General features: G+C 54.9%; 1 protein-coding gene and 1 long non-coding RNA gene across 2 annotated transcripts; both read left to right on the forward strand.

The window, feature by feature from the left end:
* The first annotated feature begins 10,996 nt into the window (after nucleotides 1–10,996).
* LOC147581441 (uncharacterized) lies at nucleotides 10,997–11,943 on the forward strand. The gene is made up of 2 exons (XR_015249666.1): nucleotides 10,997–11,396; nucleotides 11,641–11,943. It is a non-coding gene; the product is annotated as an uncharacterized LOC147581441 (long non-coding RNA).
* Nucleotides 11,944–14,638: 2,695 nt separating this feature from the next.
* LOC147581442 (ubiquitin carboxyl-terminal hydrolase 17-like protein 6) lies at nucleotides 14,639–16,304 on the forward strand. Its single transcript, XM_086702875.1, has one exon. The coding sequence runs from the start codon at nucleotides 14,639–14,641 to the stop codon at nucleotides 16,244–16,246; it is 1,608 nt and encodes a 535-aa protein (XP_086559001.1). The 3' UTR covers nucleotides 16,247–16,304.
* Nucleotides 16,305–17,268: the final 964 nt, after the last annotated feature.

Here is a 17,268-nt window from a genome sequence, read left to right on the forward strand (position 1 = left end):
GAACCCAAAGCAGCTCCAGGCTCTGAGCTGTCAGCACAGAGCCCAACGTGGAGCTCAACCCCACGAACCATGAGATCCTGACCTGAGCTGAGGTTGGACACTCAACCGACTGAGGCACCCAGTCCCCCCTCCAGTTTCCAAATTTAAATCAAATTCAGTTAACAGTGAGTGTAGTCTTGGTTTCAGGGGTGGAATTTAGGGCTTCGTCCCTTACATGAAACACCCACTGCCAACCCCCACAGGGGCCCTCCATAACGCCCGTTGCAAATGGAGCCCACCCACTCCTCCCCTCTAGCAACCCTCACTTTCTTCTCTACACTGAAGGGTTCTCCTGGGGCACGTGGGGGTCTCAGCCGGTTCGGACTCTGATTCAGTCAGCTCATGATCTCAGGGTTTGAGACTTCAAGCCCCGTGTCCGGCGCTCTGATGACAGCTCAGAGCCTGGAGCCTGCTCTGGATTCTGTGTGCATGCCTCTGCCTGCCACTCCCCTGGTCATGCGTTCTCTCTCTCTCTCTCTCTCTCTCTCTCTCTCTCTCTCTAAGACAAAGAGAAAACAAAATGTTTTGAAGAGTCTCCTATGGCTTGCCTCCCGCTGTGATTGTATCTTATGTTATTTATTCTTCGCTTGCCCTATGTTCTTCTGTTTTGTTTTTTATTCCACAGATGAGTGATGACATGGCACTTTCGCAGTGAAAGAGTTCAACAGGGCTAGCTGGATGTTAGAGCTCAAAAGACATGCACACGAGACATCTATCTTTCCTGTGGATTTGATTCTAAAGTGGGCAGAATCGTGGGTAAAATGCAAACAGTGTATGTGCAACTGAGCCACCAAGGGAAAAGCCACAGAAAATAACCACGCTAGGTCATCCTGTAGAAATTTTGGGATCCAACTTTCTCTTCCTGGATTAAAACCTGTATATCACACGCACGCACACACGCACACACGGACAATATTTGATCTGGATCTCAAGATGGCCTCCATATGCATCCAGTCAGCTCCCCGGATGACTATGACCAGCTCTTCCTGGGTGGCCGTGTGTCACGTGTTCCACCCACACCTGATGAAGTCCACACCCCTGGCTCTGCAATCCGTGGGGGAGATGACAAGAGGGAGCCTTGCCACACTGCTCTCTGTCCAGCAGGGGGCGCTGCTGGCCAGCACGGGCATTGCCTAGACTTCCAGGAGGACCTGGCATCGGGCACTTGCTCAGGCTGGCAGGTCGGAGTCTCCGTGCCTCGCACTGCAGCCTGAGCATTTCGTGGGGCATAAAGGCGACCATGAACATTTACTTACAGAAGGTCTGGTGGGTCTAGGATTCCCTCCTTGTGACTTAACTTTGGCCGTGCTGGACCCTGGACTCTGAGCTAAAATTGACCACCTTGAGCTGCTCGGGCCACTGGTGACGATCTATTTTCCAGACATTCCAGGAACTTTTCTTTCAAAGTATAAATCCAGTTAAGTCAAGACATTCAATTTTAAAAACTGTTGACAATTAGCAAAGAAGATTGCATAGGGGGAAACCAGGAGGCAGGTGGCCTCACGTGCGGCGATGTGGGAGCAATCACGGCAATAGGAACAGCGTTATTGGGTCTCGCCAAATCCAGCCAGCCTAATCTGGATTTGTCACGGAAAGCTTAATTCAGAGACGTCACCCTGCAAGTCGTAAGGGCATTCATGACGATACAGAAAAGGCAGTGTGGGGGGAGGGGCCAAGATGGCAGAAGAGCATGGAAGTTTTTTTTGCTCTTGCATCCATAAAATGCAGCCACATCAACACAAAAGCATCCTGCACACCTCGAAAACTGATCTGAGGATTCATGCAACAGCTTGCCCAACCTGAACCCCAGAACTCCGTGGGGACGCGGCGCAGAGAGGTGAACTGGGGAAGAGAGAAGCCACAGAGGGCAGGGAGCTGTTTTTGCCTGCAGAGAGAGGACGGAGACAGGGGCAGAATATGGGGAAAGCAATCCCCTCGCCGTCCCCTCCCCCCGCCAAAAGCAGCTGGGGAGAAAGTGGACATGTGGAAAGAGCCACAGGCACTGAACCAAAACGGGAGGAAGGAGAAAGGAGCGGGTTTAAATTCCATGAAGACTGTACAAACAGGGGGAGGGCAGAGTGCGAAACTCCGCATCTGATAGCTGGCGGTGCTCTGGTCGGAAGGGCGAATCCCCGAGAGCAGAGTGAAGACTGGGGGTGTGGAGGAGGGGTGTCTGGACCCACACGGAGAAAAGCGGTTCCCCTGCTGCCAGGACACGAGGTAGAGTCTGTGTGGCCACCCCAGCCGACCCCACAGGTCCCAGCAGACCCCGGAGAACAGCCACATTCGCTGGTGCTGGAACAAGGTCGTTAAGGGGGAAGCCCGGTACCAGAAGGGTGTGGTGATTGTCCATAACCCTCGAAGCGCTGCTGCTACACCATCGCGTGAACGTTTTCGGGCGCAGGCTGGCACCCAGCCGCAGTCTCTGGGCATCGGCAGCGGCACGGTGTTGCCAGTGTTCCTGGGTGCGGCCGGCACCCGGCCACCGCTCGCTGAGACCCTGACGCGGAGGATCTGAGCAGGTCTCAGCCGCGGGCCCTCAGAAGAGAGGGGTCGGGAAACACAGCCGCCTGGGAGGTAAATCCCAGGAGGGAGGTGTCTCCTGGCAACCTGCCGGCTGGGCCACGGACAGTGTCAAAGCGGCCAGTGGACAGAAGCCGGAGACAAAGGACGGGGGCGGGATTGCCGACCGCAGACAGCCGACTTCCGATACTACAGACTGGGCACCTGAGTGACGCCAAGGGCTCCGCTCCCGCGCATGCGCATATGCACCTCCAAGCGCCCCAGCAATCCGCGCTTGTAGGCTAGCTGCGCCATCTAGTGGAGAACAGAGCCGTGACACTTAGCACCGCCCAACTGGGCCAACCTGGCTCTTCAGGAAGCCAGGTGTCTCCGCCACTTTGTAGTGTATGGACTACAAAGTGCTTCATCCTTTGACTTCTAGGGGACAACAATGTAACTTCAATCGTATTTCAGTCTGTTCGCGGGTCCATCTCTTTTCTTTTCTCTTTCATTTCTTTTCTTTTTCATGAAGACAGAAAGAGAAAACATATGTTGTTATTTTCCATGGTTTAAAATAATTTCCTTGAATGTCTTTCGACTATATTCGTGTAATTTTTTGTAAATGTGTCAAATTCTATTTGAATTCCATCATTTCATTTTATCCTATTTCGTTGTATTCTTTTTTCCAAATGTTCACACGGTTTCCTTTTTTTATGTGCTTTCCCTTTTTCCTCTAATCTTTCAAGCCCATTTCAACAACCAGACCAAAACTCACCTAGGCTCTAGCATCATTTGTGTGATTTGTGTGTGTGTGTTGTGTCTTATTTTTAAATTTCGAATTCTTTTGTCTTATTCATGCCTTTCCTTCCTCCCAAATGACGAAGCAAAGGAATTCACCCCAACAGAAAGAGCAGGAAGAAAGGACAGCCAGGCCCTTAACCAACCCAGATACGAGCAAGACGTTTGAACCAGAATTTAGAATCACGAGAATAAGAATACCAGCTGGGGTCGAAAGTCGATGAGAATGCCTTTCTGTGGGGATAAAAGAAGTAAAAGCTAGCCAGGATGCAATAAACAATGCTAAAAGCGAGCTGCGATCTGGAACAGATGCCACAGCGGCAAGGATGATAAGGCTGAGCAGGGAACCAGCGATAGAGGGGACAAAGCAATGGAGAATCACGAAGCGGAAGGAAAGAGGGAGACTAAAGCAAAAGAGCAGGGTTTCAGAATTCGGGAACTCAGCGACTCATTGAAAAGGAATCACATCACAATCATAGGGGTCCCAGAAGACGAAGAGAGAGAGACAAGGGGGCACAAGGGTTATGTGAGCACATCACAGCAGAAAACTTTCCTAACCTGGGAAAGACACACAAAATCCAGGAAGCACAGCAGAAGACTCCCATTAGATTCAACAACGTCCAACCATCAACAAGGCAGAGCCTAGTCGAGTTCACAAAATACTCAGGCGAGGAAAGAATCATGAAAGCAGCAAGGGCAACAAAAGTCCTTCCCCTACAAGGGACGACTGACCACATTTGCAGCAGACCTATCCACAGAAACCTGGCAGCCCAGAAATGAGTGGCAGGATATATTCGTCGCACTGAATCCTAAAAGGACGCGGCCAAAACTTATTTGTCCAGCAAAGCTGTCATTCCAAATAGAAGTAGAGATGGAAAGTTTCCCAAGCAAAAAGTAAAGGAGTTCCTGACCACTCAGCCAGCCCTGCAAGACATTTGAAGGCAGACTCTCCCAGGGGACAAAAGACATAAAAGAAAAAAACAGACCACAGGCAGAAAACACTGGCAAGGATCGGCGAACACCACCAGAAACTCCAACTCTACAAGCAACACAATGGCAATAACTTCATCCCTTTCAGTACTCACTCTTAACGTCAATGGACTCAATGCTCCAAGCAAAACACATAGGGTGACAGAACGGGTGAGAAAAGAAGGTCATCCACACGCTGCGTACAAGGGACCCACTTTAGATCTAAAGACGCCTTCAGATTGAAAGCAAGGGGATGGAAAACCATCTCTCATGCTCATGGTTGACAAAGGAAAGCAGGACTAGCCATACTCATATCGCAATACTAGAACTTGTATGGACCCAGAAAAGACCCTGAAGAGCCAAAGCACTGTTGAAAAAGAAAGGAAAGCCGGATGCATCACAATCGCAGACCTCAAGCTGTAATTACACAGCTGTAATCATCAAGACAGTATGGTCCTGGCACAAAAACGGACACTCAGCTCAAGAGAACAGAAACGGACCCACAAATGGATGGCCAACTATTCCTTGACAAAGCAGGAAAGAATATCCAATGGAATAAAGACAGTCTCTTCAACAAGTGGTGCTGGGAAAACTGGACAGCGACGTGCGGAAAAAGCAACCCGCACCGCTTTCTTACACCGTACACGTAAAGAAACTCAAAAGGGAGGAACGTCCTAAGTGTAAGACAGGAAGCCATCGAAACCCTCGAGGAGAAAGCAGGGAAAAGCCTCTGTGATCTGGGCCACAGCAACTTCTTACTCAACACGTCTCCGGAGGCAAGGGAAACAAAAGGAAACACGACCTATTGAGAACTCATCAAAAGAAAACTCTTCTGCACCGGGAAGGAAACGGATCAGCTACACTAACAAATCAGCGAAATCTTCAATGGTAGAAGATATTTGCGAACCACACATCGGAGAGAGGCTCAGTATACAAATCGATAAAGAACTGATCACACTCAACAGCCAACACCCAACGAATCCAGTGAAGAAATGGGCAAAAGTCATGAATAGACACTTCTCCCAGAAGACATCCAGATGGTCAACTGACACATGAAAAAATGCTCAACCTCACTCATCATCAGGGAAATCCGTATCAAGATCACAATGAGCTACCACTTCACACGTGTCACAACGGCTAACATTAACAACTCAGGCAACAACCGATGTTGGTGAGGGTGCGGAGCAACAGGATCTCTTTTGCACTGCCGCTGGGAATGCAAACTGGCGCCGCCACCCTGGAAAACAGTATGGAGGTTCCTCAAAAAATTGAAAGCACAGCGACCCTATGAGCCAGCAATTGCACGACTAGGTATTTACCCAAGGGATATGGGTGTGCTGGTTCGAAGGGGCACCTGCACCCAAACGCCCCCAAAGCTTCTAGCAGCACTACCAACACTAGCCAAAGTATGGAAAGAGCCCGAATGTCCATAGATGCATGGAATGGAAAAAGAAGAGGTGGCACATATATATACAGTGGAACATTACGCGGCGATCGAAAGGAAAGACAGGGTGCCTGCCATTCGCAACTATGTGGCTAGAAGTAGAGGGTATTCTCCTCAGCGAAATTAGTCAGAGAAACACAACTAGCCTATGACTTCACTCATATGAAGGCTCTAAGGTGCAAAACAGATGAGCATCAGGGAAGGGAAGGAAAAATAATATAAGAACAGGGAGGGGTACAAAACCAAGCAGGGAGGGGGCCAACGGATATTTGAAGAACAGGGAAAGGTGTGCTTGTGCCCTGGCCTCGCTCGCCCCCTCCCCCGCCCACTCTCTGGGGGCTTCTCCCTGGGGAGTGGTCCTGAGAGTGGCCGGCGCCAGGCTGGCCCCGTGGAGCCACGGCCTGGAAGCGAGGCCAAGCCAACGGAGGTTTGAGAGCATTGGGAAAGGGTGTGGGCATGGGTGTGGCAGGGGAAAGGATGCTGCGTGTAAGGGGGTGGGGCCGTAGGATGGTGCCAGGGAGTGAGGAGGCCAGGCAGAGGCTGAAGGAAGCGGTGGGCGGGGCTGGAGGGCACCAGGTTGGGGGAGGGCCATGCCTTGAGGGCAGTGGACAGAGGCCACAGGAGCAGCCTCCCGGAGAAGATAGGAAAGGCCAAATGAAAAGCGCACACGACGCCCAACGCAGGCCAACGTTCAAGGAGGGAAACCGTCCAGGGTGCCGACGGCACTGCCGACGCAGGCCCTCCCCCTCGGCCAGTGGGGCCGCTAGCTTTTGCACTGCTGTGGGAGAAAGGTGCTCGCTTGCATGACACTCAGGAATGCCCCGCCGATGGGGTTGCACCTTGTCCCGTGGGTCTGGCCCTTCAGGATCCCAAAGACATCTCCCTGACACAGTGTCCGTGGCTGAGGCCAGCCAGGCCAGGCCAGGAGAAACGGTGGCAGTCACACCAACATCCCCCAATGGGAGCAAAAGCTAAACAGAACGTCCGAGTTGATGGGCAAGAACAAAGAGCCCCAAACGGGGGGCGTCGGCCACAGGGAGCCCCCCTGCGTCAACACAGGGACTTGTCAGGAACAGCGACTTGGGTCACGAGACCAAGTGCCAAGGCAGCTAGTTCCCAGGGGACACGGGACATAGGATCCCATTCCTCCCAAGGTCCCAGCGAGCGCAGTCACCGCCCTAGAGGCAGAAAGGGGGACGGGGAGGGCAGGGCAGGGTGTGGAGTGAAGGGACACTGCAAATAGGTCATGGACACACCGCTCCCGTTGGCAAAGGGAGAAGCTTGGACACGGAGGACGCCGAAGGGGCCCCCAACCACAGGAACGTACGTGAGGCCAGGGGCCCCGCAAGCTTCCCTGGAGACCCACGAGAAACACCAGTTTACGAACGCGACAGGCATGCACACGCGAGTCTCTTTGTCCAAGGGTGAAGATGTGTTCTGAGACGTCTATCTCCACATGCATGCATACCAGTTACAACGGCAAGCAGTCGCTAAACCTCCGGGATTCGTTCCTAGTGTGGAGACGTGAGGAGCACCAAGGTGATGGGCTGCATGGGATTAAAGTGCCCGAGAGGTCACGTGACCTTGGGCGGGTCTAAGAGTCCGGGAAGGAAGGAAGTGTCCCTCACTGACCGTCCCTCGGGCACGCCGGACGCTGAGTCTCCTCCACGGCAGTCCGCCTGCCACCCGCCGCTCTGGACGTCTCCTGACACACAGCAGGAGCACATTGGCGTTTCAGGTGGGTTGGGACGATCTGGGGCTCCCACGAGCTGGCGCAGAAGTGGGACAGGGAGGAAATGGAGGTGGTGATGCACCTCGACTCACCAGGTGAAGGACGCTTTAGTGTTGAAGACTATTGTGAGAACAGAGACTGAGGAAAGGCGTGGCTCTCCGTGTTCCTGAGCACATGAGGTTCTGCTTCCAAAGGAACCGAACCCCAGAGTCTGACTGGCGTGAGGGCGTGCGGGAGCAGTGACAGCATCCTGCTCCATGTCGCCGTGGGGCCTCAGAGCCTAAGGAATTTTCTTGTTCACCCGAATTTCACGGCAAATGCTCATTTGCCACGGCTGACACGTGAGATCAGCGTGGGGCCCCGTAAAGGCCACGTGAAAGAAAAGGGTTCGGGCCCTGCGTGGGGAAGCTTCCAGTCGAGTCGAGCAGAAACGAAACGTTTTCCTTGACTTTGTCTTTGAGGGTGGTTTCTCGGGGGGTCAAGTAGGAGAGGTACATTCTGGAGAGGCAAGCATCCTTCTCTTTGCACATGCAACCCTGGGTGCCACAGGGACTATCGCCGTAGCGTGGATTGCGGTGTCCATGGGGGTCGGGACTTTGTGCGTGGTTTTCCTTCCGGAGGGCGCTGGGAGAGACTTCCCGAAAGTCTCTCCGGCGAGTCATGCAAGACCACCTCCACGGCCTTGCCTGAGGGTGCCGTCCTGCGGGCGGGTCCACGGGAGAGCGCGTAGAACATGCAGGAGGGAGAGGTCCCACCTCCCAGGCGAGGACCGTGTTTGACCTGGTGGGCATGACGCCCCCTCATGCCCGCTGGGGGAGGAAGGTTCATGAAGGAGTCGTTGTGTCTGTGGGAATGACTCTCCTTTTCCCGTTGACTCAGGAAGTCCAGAAACCCATCTTCGAGCAAGGCTGACTTGACCCTTCACGGAGAGGGGGCAGATGGCGGGTGGTCACACCCAGCACGCACCTTCCAGACCCTTGAAAGCCTCAAACGGGAAGAGGCAACGGAGAGCACCCATGGCGCCCAGGGTTCCCAGGCTAGAGGACGAGGATCCTCGGGTAAGTGGAGCCCTGGAGGCGTGGTGAACCAGTGGGCGGGTTGGAGGGGCTGGGTCGGGTGGGGGTGGGGGAGCCATGCCTCTGAAGCCGGGGATCGCACATGACGAGGGAATGAAGACTCTGTGTCCGGAAGTCGGTCGTCCTTTCCTGGCCCACGGTGGCCTGCCTTGGCATCTCAGCAGCCTGCCCACTGGGACAAGCTCCCTCGGCCGTAGGGTCACGTCCAGCCTGGTGTCTGTCCCCATCGTGGCGTGGGGCTCATTCTACGCGGCCTGAGACCTGCAATCCCAACTCCCGGTCCGTCCCTCACAGAGGCTTGGGTAGAATCCTAGGAACTTCCGTCTCCTGGCACCGCCCGAGCCGTCCACGATGTGCCCTGGCCCACCCACACCAGTCCTCTGCTCCCCGAGTGTGTCCTTGTCATGTCCTTTGCAGTTGGACTGTGACTGGTGCTGATTCACTGAGCCCCTCCTCCTTGGTCCGCAGCTCAAGTGTAAGGACTGCGGAGCCTTTGGGCACAACGCATCCAGCACCAGGTGCCCCATGAAGCGCTGGGACGGGTGCCTGGCCCCCCAGGCCTTTGTCCCCAGGAAGCCGAAGGAGAATGTGGAACCACGCCAGCAGCAGGACCGGCACAAGCCCGGGCCCTTCAACCAGGCTGCGAGGGACATGGAAGAGGGACAAAGGTGAGGATGCGGCCGGCTCCGGCCTGCCCGTGGCCTGGCAGCTCAGGTCGCTGTGTCTCTGTACCCGGACACTGGGTGCTGTGTCGTCTTCAGACACACACAGGGGTGGGGGAGGCAGAGAAAGGAGCTCCCCGCCCCCCAGGGGACCTCACGAGCCTATTGAGCTGCTCTGGAGGAGTCCCTGAGGCTGTGTGTCCTGCGGTAGGGAGACAGGGGGAGGCGGCAGGTGACAGGCAGTGGCGCACACGGCTCTCAACGCAAGGACGTCTTGGGCCAACCTGGACGGCTCGCTGGAGTGGGAGCCAGGAGGGCAGATGAAGAAAGGAGATCTTGCCCAAGCCCCATCGCTCGCTCCCCAGGTGAACACACGAAATGCCGCTCCTTCACCTTCCCGTTCTTGGTCGTGCAGGCGAGAAGCCCAGCAGAGGAAGGCGCTGCTGCAGAGATTCCCCAGGATAGGCCCTGGAAGGCAGCAGCGAGCCTGGAGGGACTCCACAGAATCCTGTGACTATGTGAGGGTGAGTGTCCCCCGTCCCTGCTCTCGTTCTCTCCTGGGGACGGGGATGTGACGGGCTTCCCGGCCCTCCTGGCTGAGGAAGGGGGTCCGCCCCGATTCTCAACATTGGGATTTCCGTGTGGGTCCTTTCCAGCCACGTTTGCTGGGTGTCCATGATCCGGCAGGATTCCTTGCATGTGTGCTAACCGGGTGCCGGGTGGGCGTGCCAACATAATTTCGGGACGCTGTGCCCACACCTAGGCCTCTTGGGAGGCACAGGCACCTTTCCCTGGTGACACATACACCCGCCCCATTGGCCATCCAAACTCAGTAGCGCCCCCACCCCCCCGCGAACCTCCACCTGCAGGACGCCTGTCCTTTCCCTAGAAGCCTGAATGGACGTGCTTGTCCACTTCGGGAGGCAGGCACGATGCACAACCTTTCTGGTCCGTCGCTCCCGTGGAATCAAAGCATCAAGGGGCTACTGCCCAGTGTTTCTTCCCGATCGACGTTGAGCTGGAGGCCCTTGTCCTCTGTCAGTACAATCCTTTCCCGTCTCTCCCGGTTGTTTGCGTTTCTGTCTGTTTCTTTGCTGTGCTTGTCGTGCATGTGTCCTCGGTGGGGAGGAAGGACTGATGGCCGTTGTCTGTGTGTTGTGTGTTCCCACAGCATCCGCACAGGCCGATGCCCGTGTACACCACCAAGAGGGTGTCCGTGCTGGAGCCGCACGTCCCGGCTGAGCCTCCCAGCGGGACGCCTGACACGACACAGCTGTCCCCGTCGGCTGCTCCTCTCGGGAGACCTGCGGCGAGCACCTTCCCGCCTGCTGGCCGACAGGATGCCCAGCAAGTGGGGACCCCAGCCCCGCCTGCCCCGCCTGCCCCGCCTGCCCCGGCACACCAACGCTCTGCCCGGGATCCAGGCCTCGGTGTCCAGCTGAGACAACACCGGCCCCGATGTGCCTCCCTGGAAGCTTCCAGGGCTGTCTCCAAGGCGCGTGGCATTGGCCACGCCCAGGCACCAGCCAAGCGTCCTGAGGTGAGCCCTGATCCTCCTCCGACCCGTTTGGCTCCGAGTCCCCAGCCCCACATCCAGACACCAGGCAAGAGATGGGACCCGCTCCCCGACGACACGTGCCAGAACCCCCGAAAGAAACCACGTTGCAGCCCCTTCCAGCCACCCCACAAGAGCACAGGGAGCACCCACGTGGGGCTGCGCCAGAGTCTGTGTCGTCCAGCAGGGAGAAGTGCATGTGGTCCCACGGGGGCAGCCCAGCTGACCAGGAAGACACCCGCCTCGGTGCAAAGCAGGGGCCTCCAGCCTCCACGCCCCCAACCTCACCTGGACACTCTCCAGGCGTGCACCTTGCCCCCGTGTCCGCCCTGTCCGCAGGCACCCGGCCAGCCCCTGCGAATGGTCTTCAGCCGCCTGGACAAAGGCGGCTGGAGCTCCAGGTTCATAGCAGCTCCCTGTCTGCCACCTCCCGAGAGGCCAGTCCCCCCTGGCCAGGGCCCGCCCGTCACACACCAGTCTGAGGGAGGCTGTGTGCCTGTCTCCCGGAGCATCCTCCACGATGACCTGCAGCTTTCCTCGTCCTCGGAGGAGAGCGACCGCGAGTGAGACACCTCATGTCCTCGGACACTCGTCCTCTGGCTCTTGTGACCCCGAGCAGGTGACTGCGGAGCGGCGGGCAAGGCAGGGCCGTGACCTATTTTTGCTAAAGCAGCAATTCCCCCAAAGACCTGCAAGGACAAAAACTTGCGTCCACACCGTGTTTGGTGTCCTGCTTGGGGCGGGGAGTGGGTTGAGCGCCCACGTGCAGACGCTCATGGCGCACTTTTCCTTTATGCATCTACACCTTCTGGTTCACCTGCTCCGTCTCAATCAACAAGGTCTCGTTTCTTTCGTTTCGATAGATTCTATGAGAAATCCAGCGCCAGGAGAGCAAGAGGTCGTCCACTCGAATGTAAAGTTAAGGATCTGTGAAATGAATGTGTAGTGGGTTTGCGAATGTCTCAATTTGGGGACACCGGAGGAATGATTCCAGTCTGGGCTGGGCAAGTGGAGGCAATCTTTTGTGTTAGAACAGTTCACTGATATCGTTTTTCTGCAGATCATATCGGGGAATATTTTACATGCTGTCTGCATTTTTGTTTTTCCCTGATAGTGCAACGTTGTGTGTAGTGTTACCACAGCTAATAAAATTTGCTCAGACACGACCGAATGTGCATGGTTTTCTTTTTTGTGTGTACACTGTAGTTTCCCATCACTTAGAGTAGAATCCTGCATTGGTTCCCAAGTGCACTTGGGACTTGGATCCTCACCTAGCGGAGAACAACTAAGTATTCAGAAGCAGCAAAGAAACACGGGTTAACCTCTCTTCCCCTTTCAAGATAAAGTCTCTCCAAGTGTCCTGGGAACAAGACGATGCTAGAGGTGAATTCGAAACCGATGAGGGTCGGGATGCCTGGGTGGCTCAGTCAGAGAAGTGTCTGACCTGGAGACGGCGGCTCACGTCATGATCTCAGGGTTGGGGAGATTGAACTTTGAGTTTCCCTCCCTCCTCGGGATTGCCTCTCTCCTTTTCTCTCTAACCCTCCCCCACATTCTCTCTCCCTCCCTCCCTCTCTCTCTCTCTCTGTCTGTCTCTCTCTGTCTGTCAACATAAAAACCCATGAACTGAAAGAACATGTGCGTGGGAAATCAGTCAGCATTAGGGGCTGCTGTCCACGTGTCTCTCAAAGGCATTTTCATTCACAAGTCACGTCAAGGAGGGTGGCATAGAAGAGATACAAAGGAAAGGATGAGAAAGACATTCCACAGATAGATACTAGAGAGGGGAAGGAGACACGAGAGTTAGGAGATAGACACATAGAGTGACGAGCGATTGATGAGAGAGGACAGAGAATTAGGTGGTCAAAGGGTTCTTTGGAAGCAATTCTGCAGGCCTCTTTGCCCACGTGGCAGGTGGCCGGGGCTGAGGCTCCAGAAGCAAGGGGGTGTTCGTGGAGTCTGAAGACGGGCAGGCTCCAGACCCGGGGAGAATGGACTTGTCGGGGCCAGGCACTCAGACAGGAGCAGGTGTCTCGTCTTGGGACAGGGGTCAGCTTTATGCTCCAGGAAGGTCTGGAATGGACTGGCTCAAGTCACTACGTTAAATAGGGCAACTTGCTTTGCTCAGACCAGTCACGTGAGAGTTCCTACCATCTAACACCGTCCAGTGAAAACACAACCGGTTTTCTAGGAGGAGATGACAACCAAAGGGAGAGATGATTCCTTGCAGAAACAGGTCCAAACGTGGCGCCTGCCTGCCAACGGATATTTGAAGAACAGGGAAAGGTGTGCTTGTGCCCTGGCCTCGCTCGCCCCCCCTCCTCTACCCACTCTCTGGTAGATTCTCCTTGGGGTGTGGTCCTGAGAGTGGCAGGCGCCAGGCTGGCCCCGTGGAGCGACGGCCTGGACGTGAGGCCGGGCCAACTGAGGGCGGAGAGCATTGGGATGAGGTGTGGGCATGGGTGTGGCAGGGGTGAGGATGCTGCGGGTAAGGGTGGGGCCGTGGTCCGGTCCCATGCAGTGAGGCCAGGCGGAGGCTGACGGAAGCCGTGGGGGGGGCTGGAGGGCACCAGGCAGGGAGAGGGCCGTGTCTTGAGGCTGTGGTCACAAGAGTCTGAAGACTCCTTTTGTGCATCCCATTGGGTGTCCTCCTTGACCCCTTGCCCCTTTCCTTCCCCTCACATGGGTGTGTTTGGCAGTGAGACACCTCACGTGCTCGCAGCCTTTTCCTCCTAGTTGGTGACCCCGAGGAGGTGACTGTTTCATTGAGGATCCTCTCTCCCTCTCTCTCTGTCTCTCCCTGGCTTGTCCACATGAGCGCTCTCTCTCGCTCTCTGTCTCTCTCTGTCTCTGTCTCTCTCAAAATAAATCAATTAAAATGTTAAAAGTGAAAAACAAACAAACATTAGAGAAGAAAGCACGATGTCAGTAGACCTGGTCAGTTCTGAAATCTGGTCTAGAGATACTGACACCCTAAAGCCACAGTTTCCACGAGGGGACATTGGTCCATGCATGTCTAAATTCCAATGTCAAACCGTCTATAAACGTCACAAACCCACAACCAACATGTCCTGAACCACGGGAACCTATACCTACCTTGCTATGTGATTTGCTAGTAATGCCAGGGACAATTTGGCAAGTGATGGGTTTAGGATTTGTTCTCCTATTGGGAAGGGAGCTACAAGATGAAGAAAGCATTTACAAAGCCCGAAACCAGGCAAACGATATTTCTTGGGACAATTTCTCGGCCACCCCTTGGTAGACAGACATGTTGCAAAGGACCTTCATGATAGTCGTATACACAGATCCCATGGAGACAGTTCAGGAGTTTTAGAATCAAATCCATGGACAGTAATCATTCCAGAATAATTTGCTGGTGTCACATACATTCTGGCTGACGGACAGGAGGTGCTCCTACATGATACCAGAGCTCAATTGGTAAAATGATTTCCACGGCCTAAAAAATTCATGGCCGTCATTCCTCGACACTTTGTGTTATCTAAGAGCAAAGTGGATACTCAAAAAAGGATCTCCTCTAGGTTGGAAATGCTCAAGTCCGTCTGTCCAGAGAGGGAGCAATGGAAATGAGGGAGGTGGAGAAAGTGGTGAAACGTGTGTGTGCCTCTTGAGGAGGGAGGGGCAGGAGGAAGGCTGGGCTGAGTCGTCTGTCTGCAGAAGAGTGACCACACCCTGAGACCCTGCATCCAACTCCAGCTGGTAGCTGATTGGATGACGTGGTCCTAGTCAGGTGGGTGGGGCGAGCTTTACGAGGGCTGAGGAGAGGGCCCCAGCCATCATTCTGAGACTGGCCTCCTGAGAGAAGCATCGCTCTGCAACGTGAGGCTCCACGTTTCAGGAGACATGGAGACGCCCTCTTCCCACTGCCGAGAGGAGACTCAGTTCCGTGTCTTTCCAAACCTCAAACCTTGCGGATCAAATACGGGTGGTGCTGAAGGCCACGGAGGACCCACTCTGCCTGAGAAGCCGTCACCGTCATCGCACACACCCTGCGACCTGCCTAACGGTTGGGCTCCCACGTCGACGGGTCTGCCCCCCGCAAAGAAACCTGTGAGTTGGAGGAGACCTTCTGTGGTTGGGGCTGGCCTGCAGAACCTGGGGAACACGTGCTATGCGAATGCGGCCCTGCAGTGTCTGACGTACACACCACCCCTCGCCAGCTACATGCTGTCCCAGGAGCACTCCCGAAGCTGTGGGAGGCAGCCATTCTGCGTGCTGTGTGCTCTGCAGGCTCACGTGACCCGGGCCCTCTGCCGTCCGGGAGACGTGATCCGGCCTCCGCCAAAACTGCTCGCTGCCTTCCACACACACAGGCAGGAGGATGCCCACGAGTTTCTGATGTTCACTCTGGATGCTATGCAGCAAGCGTGTTTGCGTGAGGACAAGCCTTCAGAGCCTCAGGCTCAGGACGCCACCCTCATCCGGCAAATCTTTGGGGGGTACTGGAGGTCTCAAATCCAGTGTCTCCACTGCCAGGGTGTCTCCAGCACTTTGGACCCTTACCTGGACATTAGCCTGGATATCAGGGCAGCTCAGAGCGTGAGCCAAGCTTTGCAACACTTGGTGAAGCCCGAACAGTTGGATGGTGAAAATGCCTATCGTTGTAGTACTTGTCTCGACAAGGTACCTGCTTCCAAGACGTTGACTTTGCACACTTGCTCCAAGGTCCTGATGCTGGTATTGAAACGATTCTGCCATTTCACGGGCAGCAAACTGGCTAAGGAAGTGCAATATCCTGAGCGCCTTGACATGCGACGCTACGCGTCTGGGCAGAACGGGGGGTCGCTGACTTATGTGCTCTATGCCGTGCTGGTGCACGCGGGCTGGAATTGTCACAGCGGACATTACTTCTGTTACATCAAAGCTGGGAACGGCCAGTGGTACAAAATGGATGATGCGAAGGTGACCGCCAGTGATGCGACGTCTGCCCTGAGCCAACACGCCTATGTCCTCTTTTACATCCAGAAGAGTGAATTGGAAAGAGACCGTGCGAGTGAGCCAGGTGCTGGGGAATCCACATGCCTCCAGGCTGACCACGCAGGCACGGCTGCGGCCCAAGGGGGGCCTGAAACCGACCCCAACATCGAGGGGCCACAATTGGAGGATCACGTGGAAGAGACACCACTGCCAGCAACCACGTTAGACCAGTGGAGATTCCTCCAAGAAAGCCACCGTCCCAAGTCTGAATTCAACCTCAGGAAACTAGAATTTGCTCTTCCCCCCGACGCGGTCCTAATTCACCAGTCCAAATACAGAGATGAGATGGGAAAGGATCACCGTGAACCAAACATCTACCGGCTCAACAGTTCAGCCAGGGACATCCCACCTCAGAGGGCAACGGCCATTCACCAAGTCCCTTGTCTCACCGGCAGAGCCAGAGCTACCAAGAGGAAGAACAAGAAGGGACAGAGGTCTCAGGAAGCAGTGCAGGGATCCCACTACGGGCTTTGAGATACACGCCTGCCCACGTGCACACTCACCCGCCCTCACTCACTACTCACTCACTCACAGTCCCTTGTAGGCCACATTTTGTGTGTTGTGGGTGGGTGTGATCGGGACATGTGGAGGGAACATGAATCTGGCTGTATTCATGGGGTATGGCGTTCCAGTTGACCTGGAGAATCCTGAGCTTTCAGGCTGGCTGGCTGTAATGATGTTATTGGAGAGGTGTGGATTATGCTGGGTATTTGGAAGGTTTCTCCCCTCCATCAGCACCGAGGATCATTGGGCACTCTCAGAGCCTGAAAGGGTCAGAGGAAGTGGCCAAGGAGGCATGAAGGTGGAAACAAGGCAGAGCACCGGGAGTCCCTGTGAAAATGCCTGGGACTCACGGTCCCATCATCCCATTCCCTACTCTCTGTGTATTGGTAAAGTACATGTGCCCAAACATGTGCGTGTGGGGACTCTCGGTGATATCCAAACATGCACCGGCAGGGGAAGGAGTTTGAAACAATCTCAGTGCTTCCACACGGAGGAGTGGCAAATGACCAGGAAACTGGAAGAACTCTAGCTCTACGTGGGAGCAGACGGCCTTTTCAGGAATGTCTTGTGTCGGAAGGAGAGGAGCAGAAGGAAACACGAATTCATAACTGTGCAAAGTGTTTCCTTGTATACATAAAATATTTTGTAAAGGCTCCACATGTTCATGTGAACATTGGCTAATTGCCTGGAAATGGCAAGGAGCAAATACATGCTCATGTCTCTGGAGACGGGTGGGTGGAGCCTTCCTGGCCCATGTTCATTCGATGAGGTTCCCTTAACAATCCCCCTCCCATGAGGCTGCAGAGCAAATGGGGAAAGGAACCTTCTCCCACCTCTTCTTGCTGAGCCACCAAGCAGCTCTACCTTGTTCCGCAGAGTTGACCACCATCCCCCCATCGGACAATCTCCTCCACAAGGGAGGAGGCTCAGGGATTTCTGCTCAGTTGCATTGCAATCTTGGTCCTCGGTTGTACACCTCAGAAAAACAGTCT

The sequence above is a fragment of the Puma concolor genome, chromosome B1 (genome assembly GCF_028749965.1).
Source record: "Puma concolor isolate L17-30 chromosome B1, mPumCon1.1.hap2, whole genome shotgun sequence".
Lineage (NCBI taxonomy): Eukaryota > Metazoa > Chordata > Mammalia > Carnivora > Felidae > Puma > Puma concolor.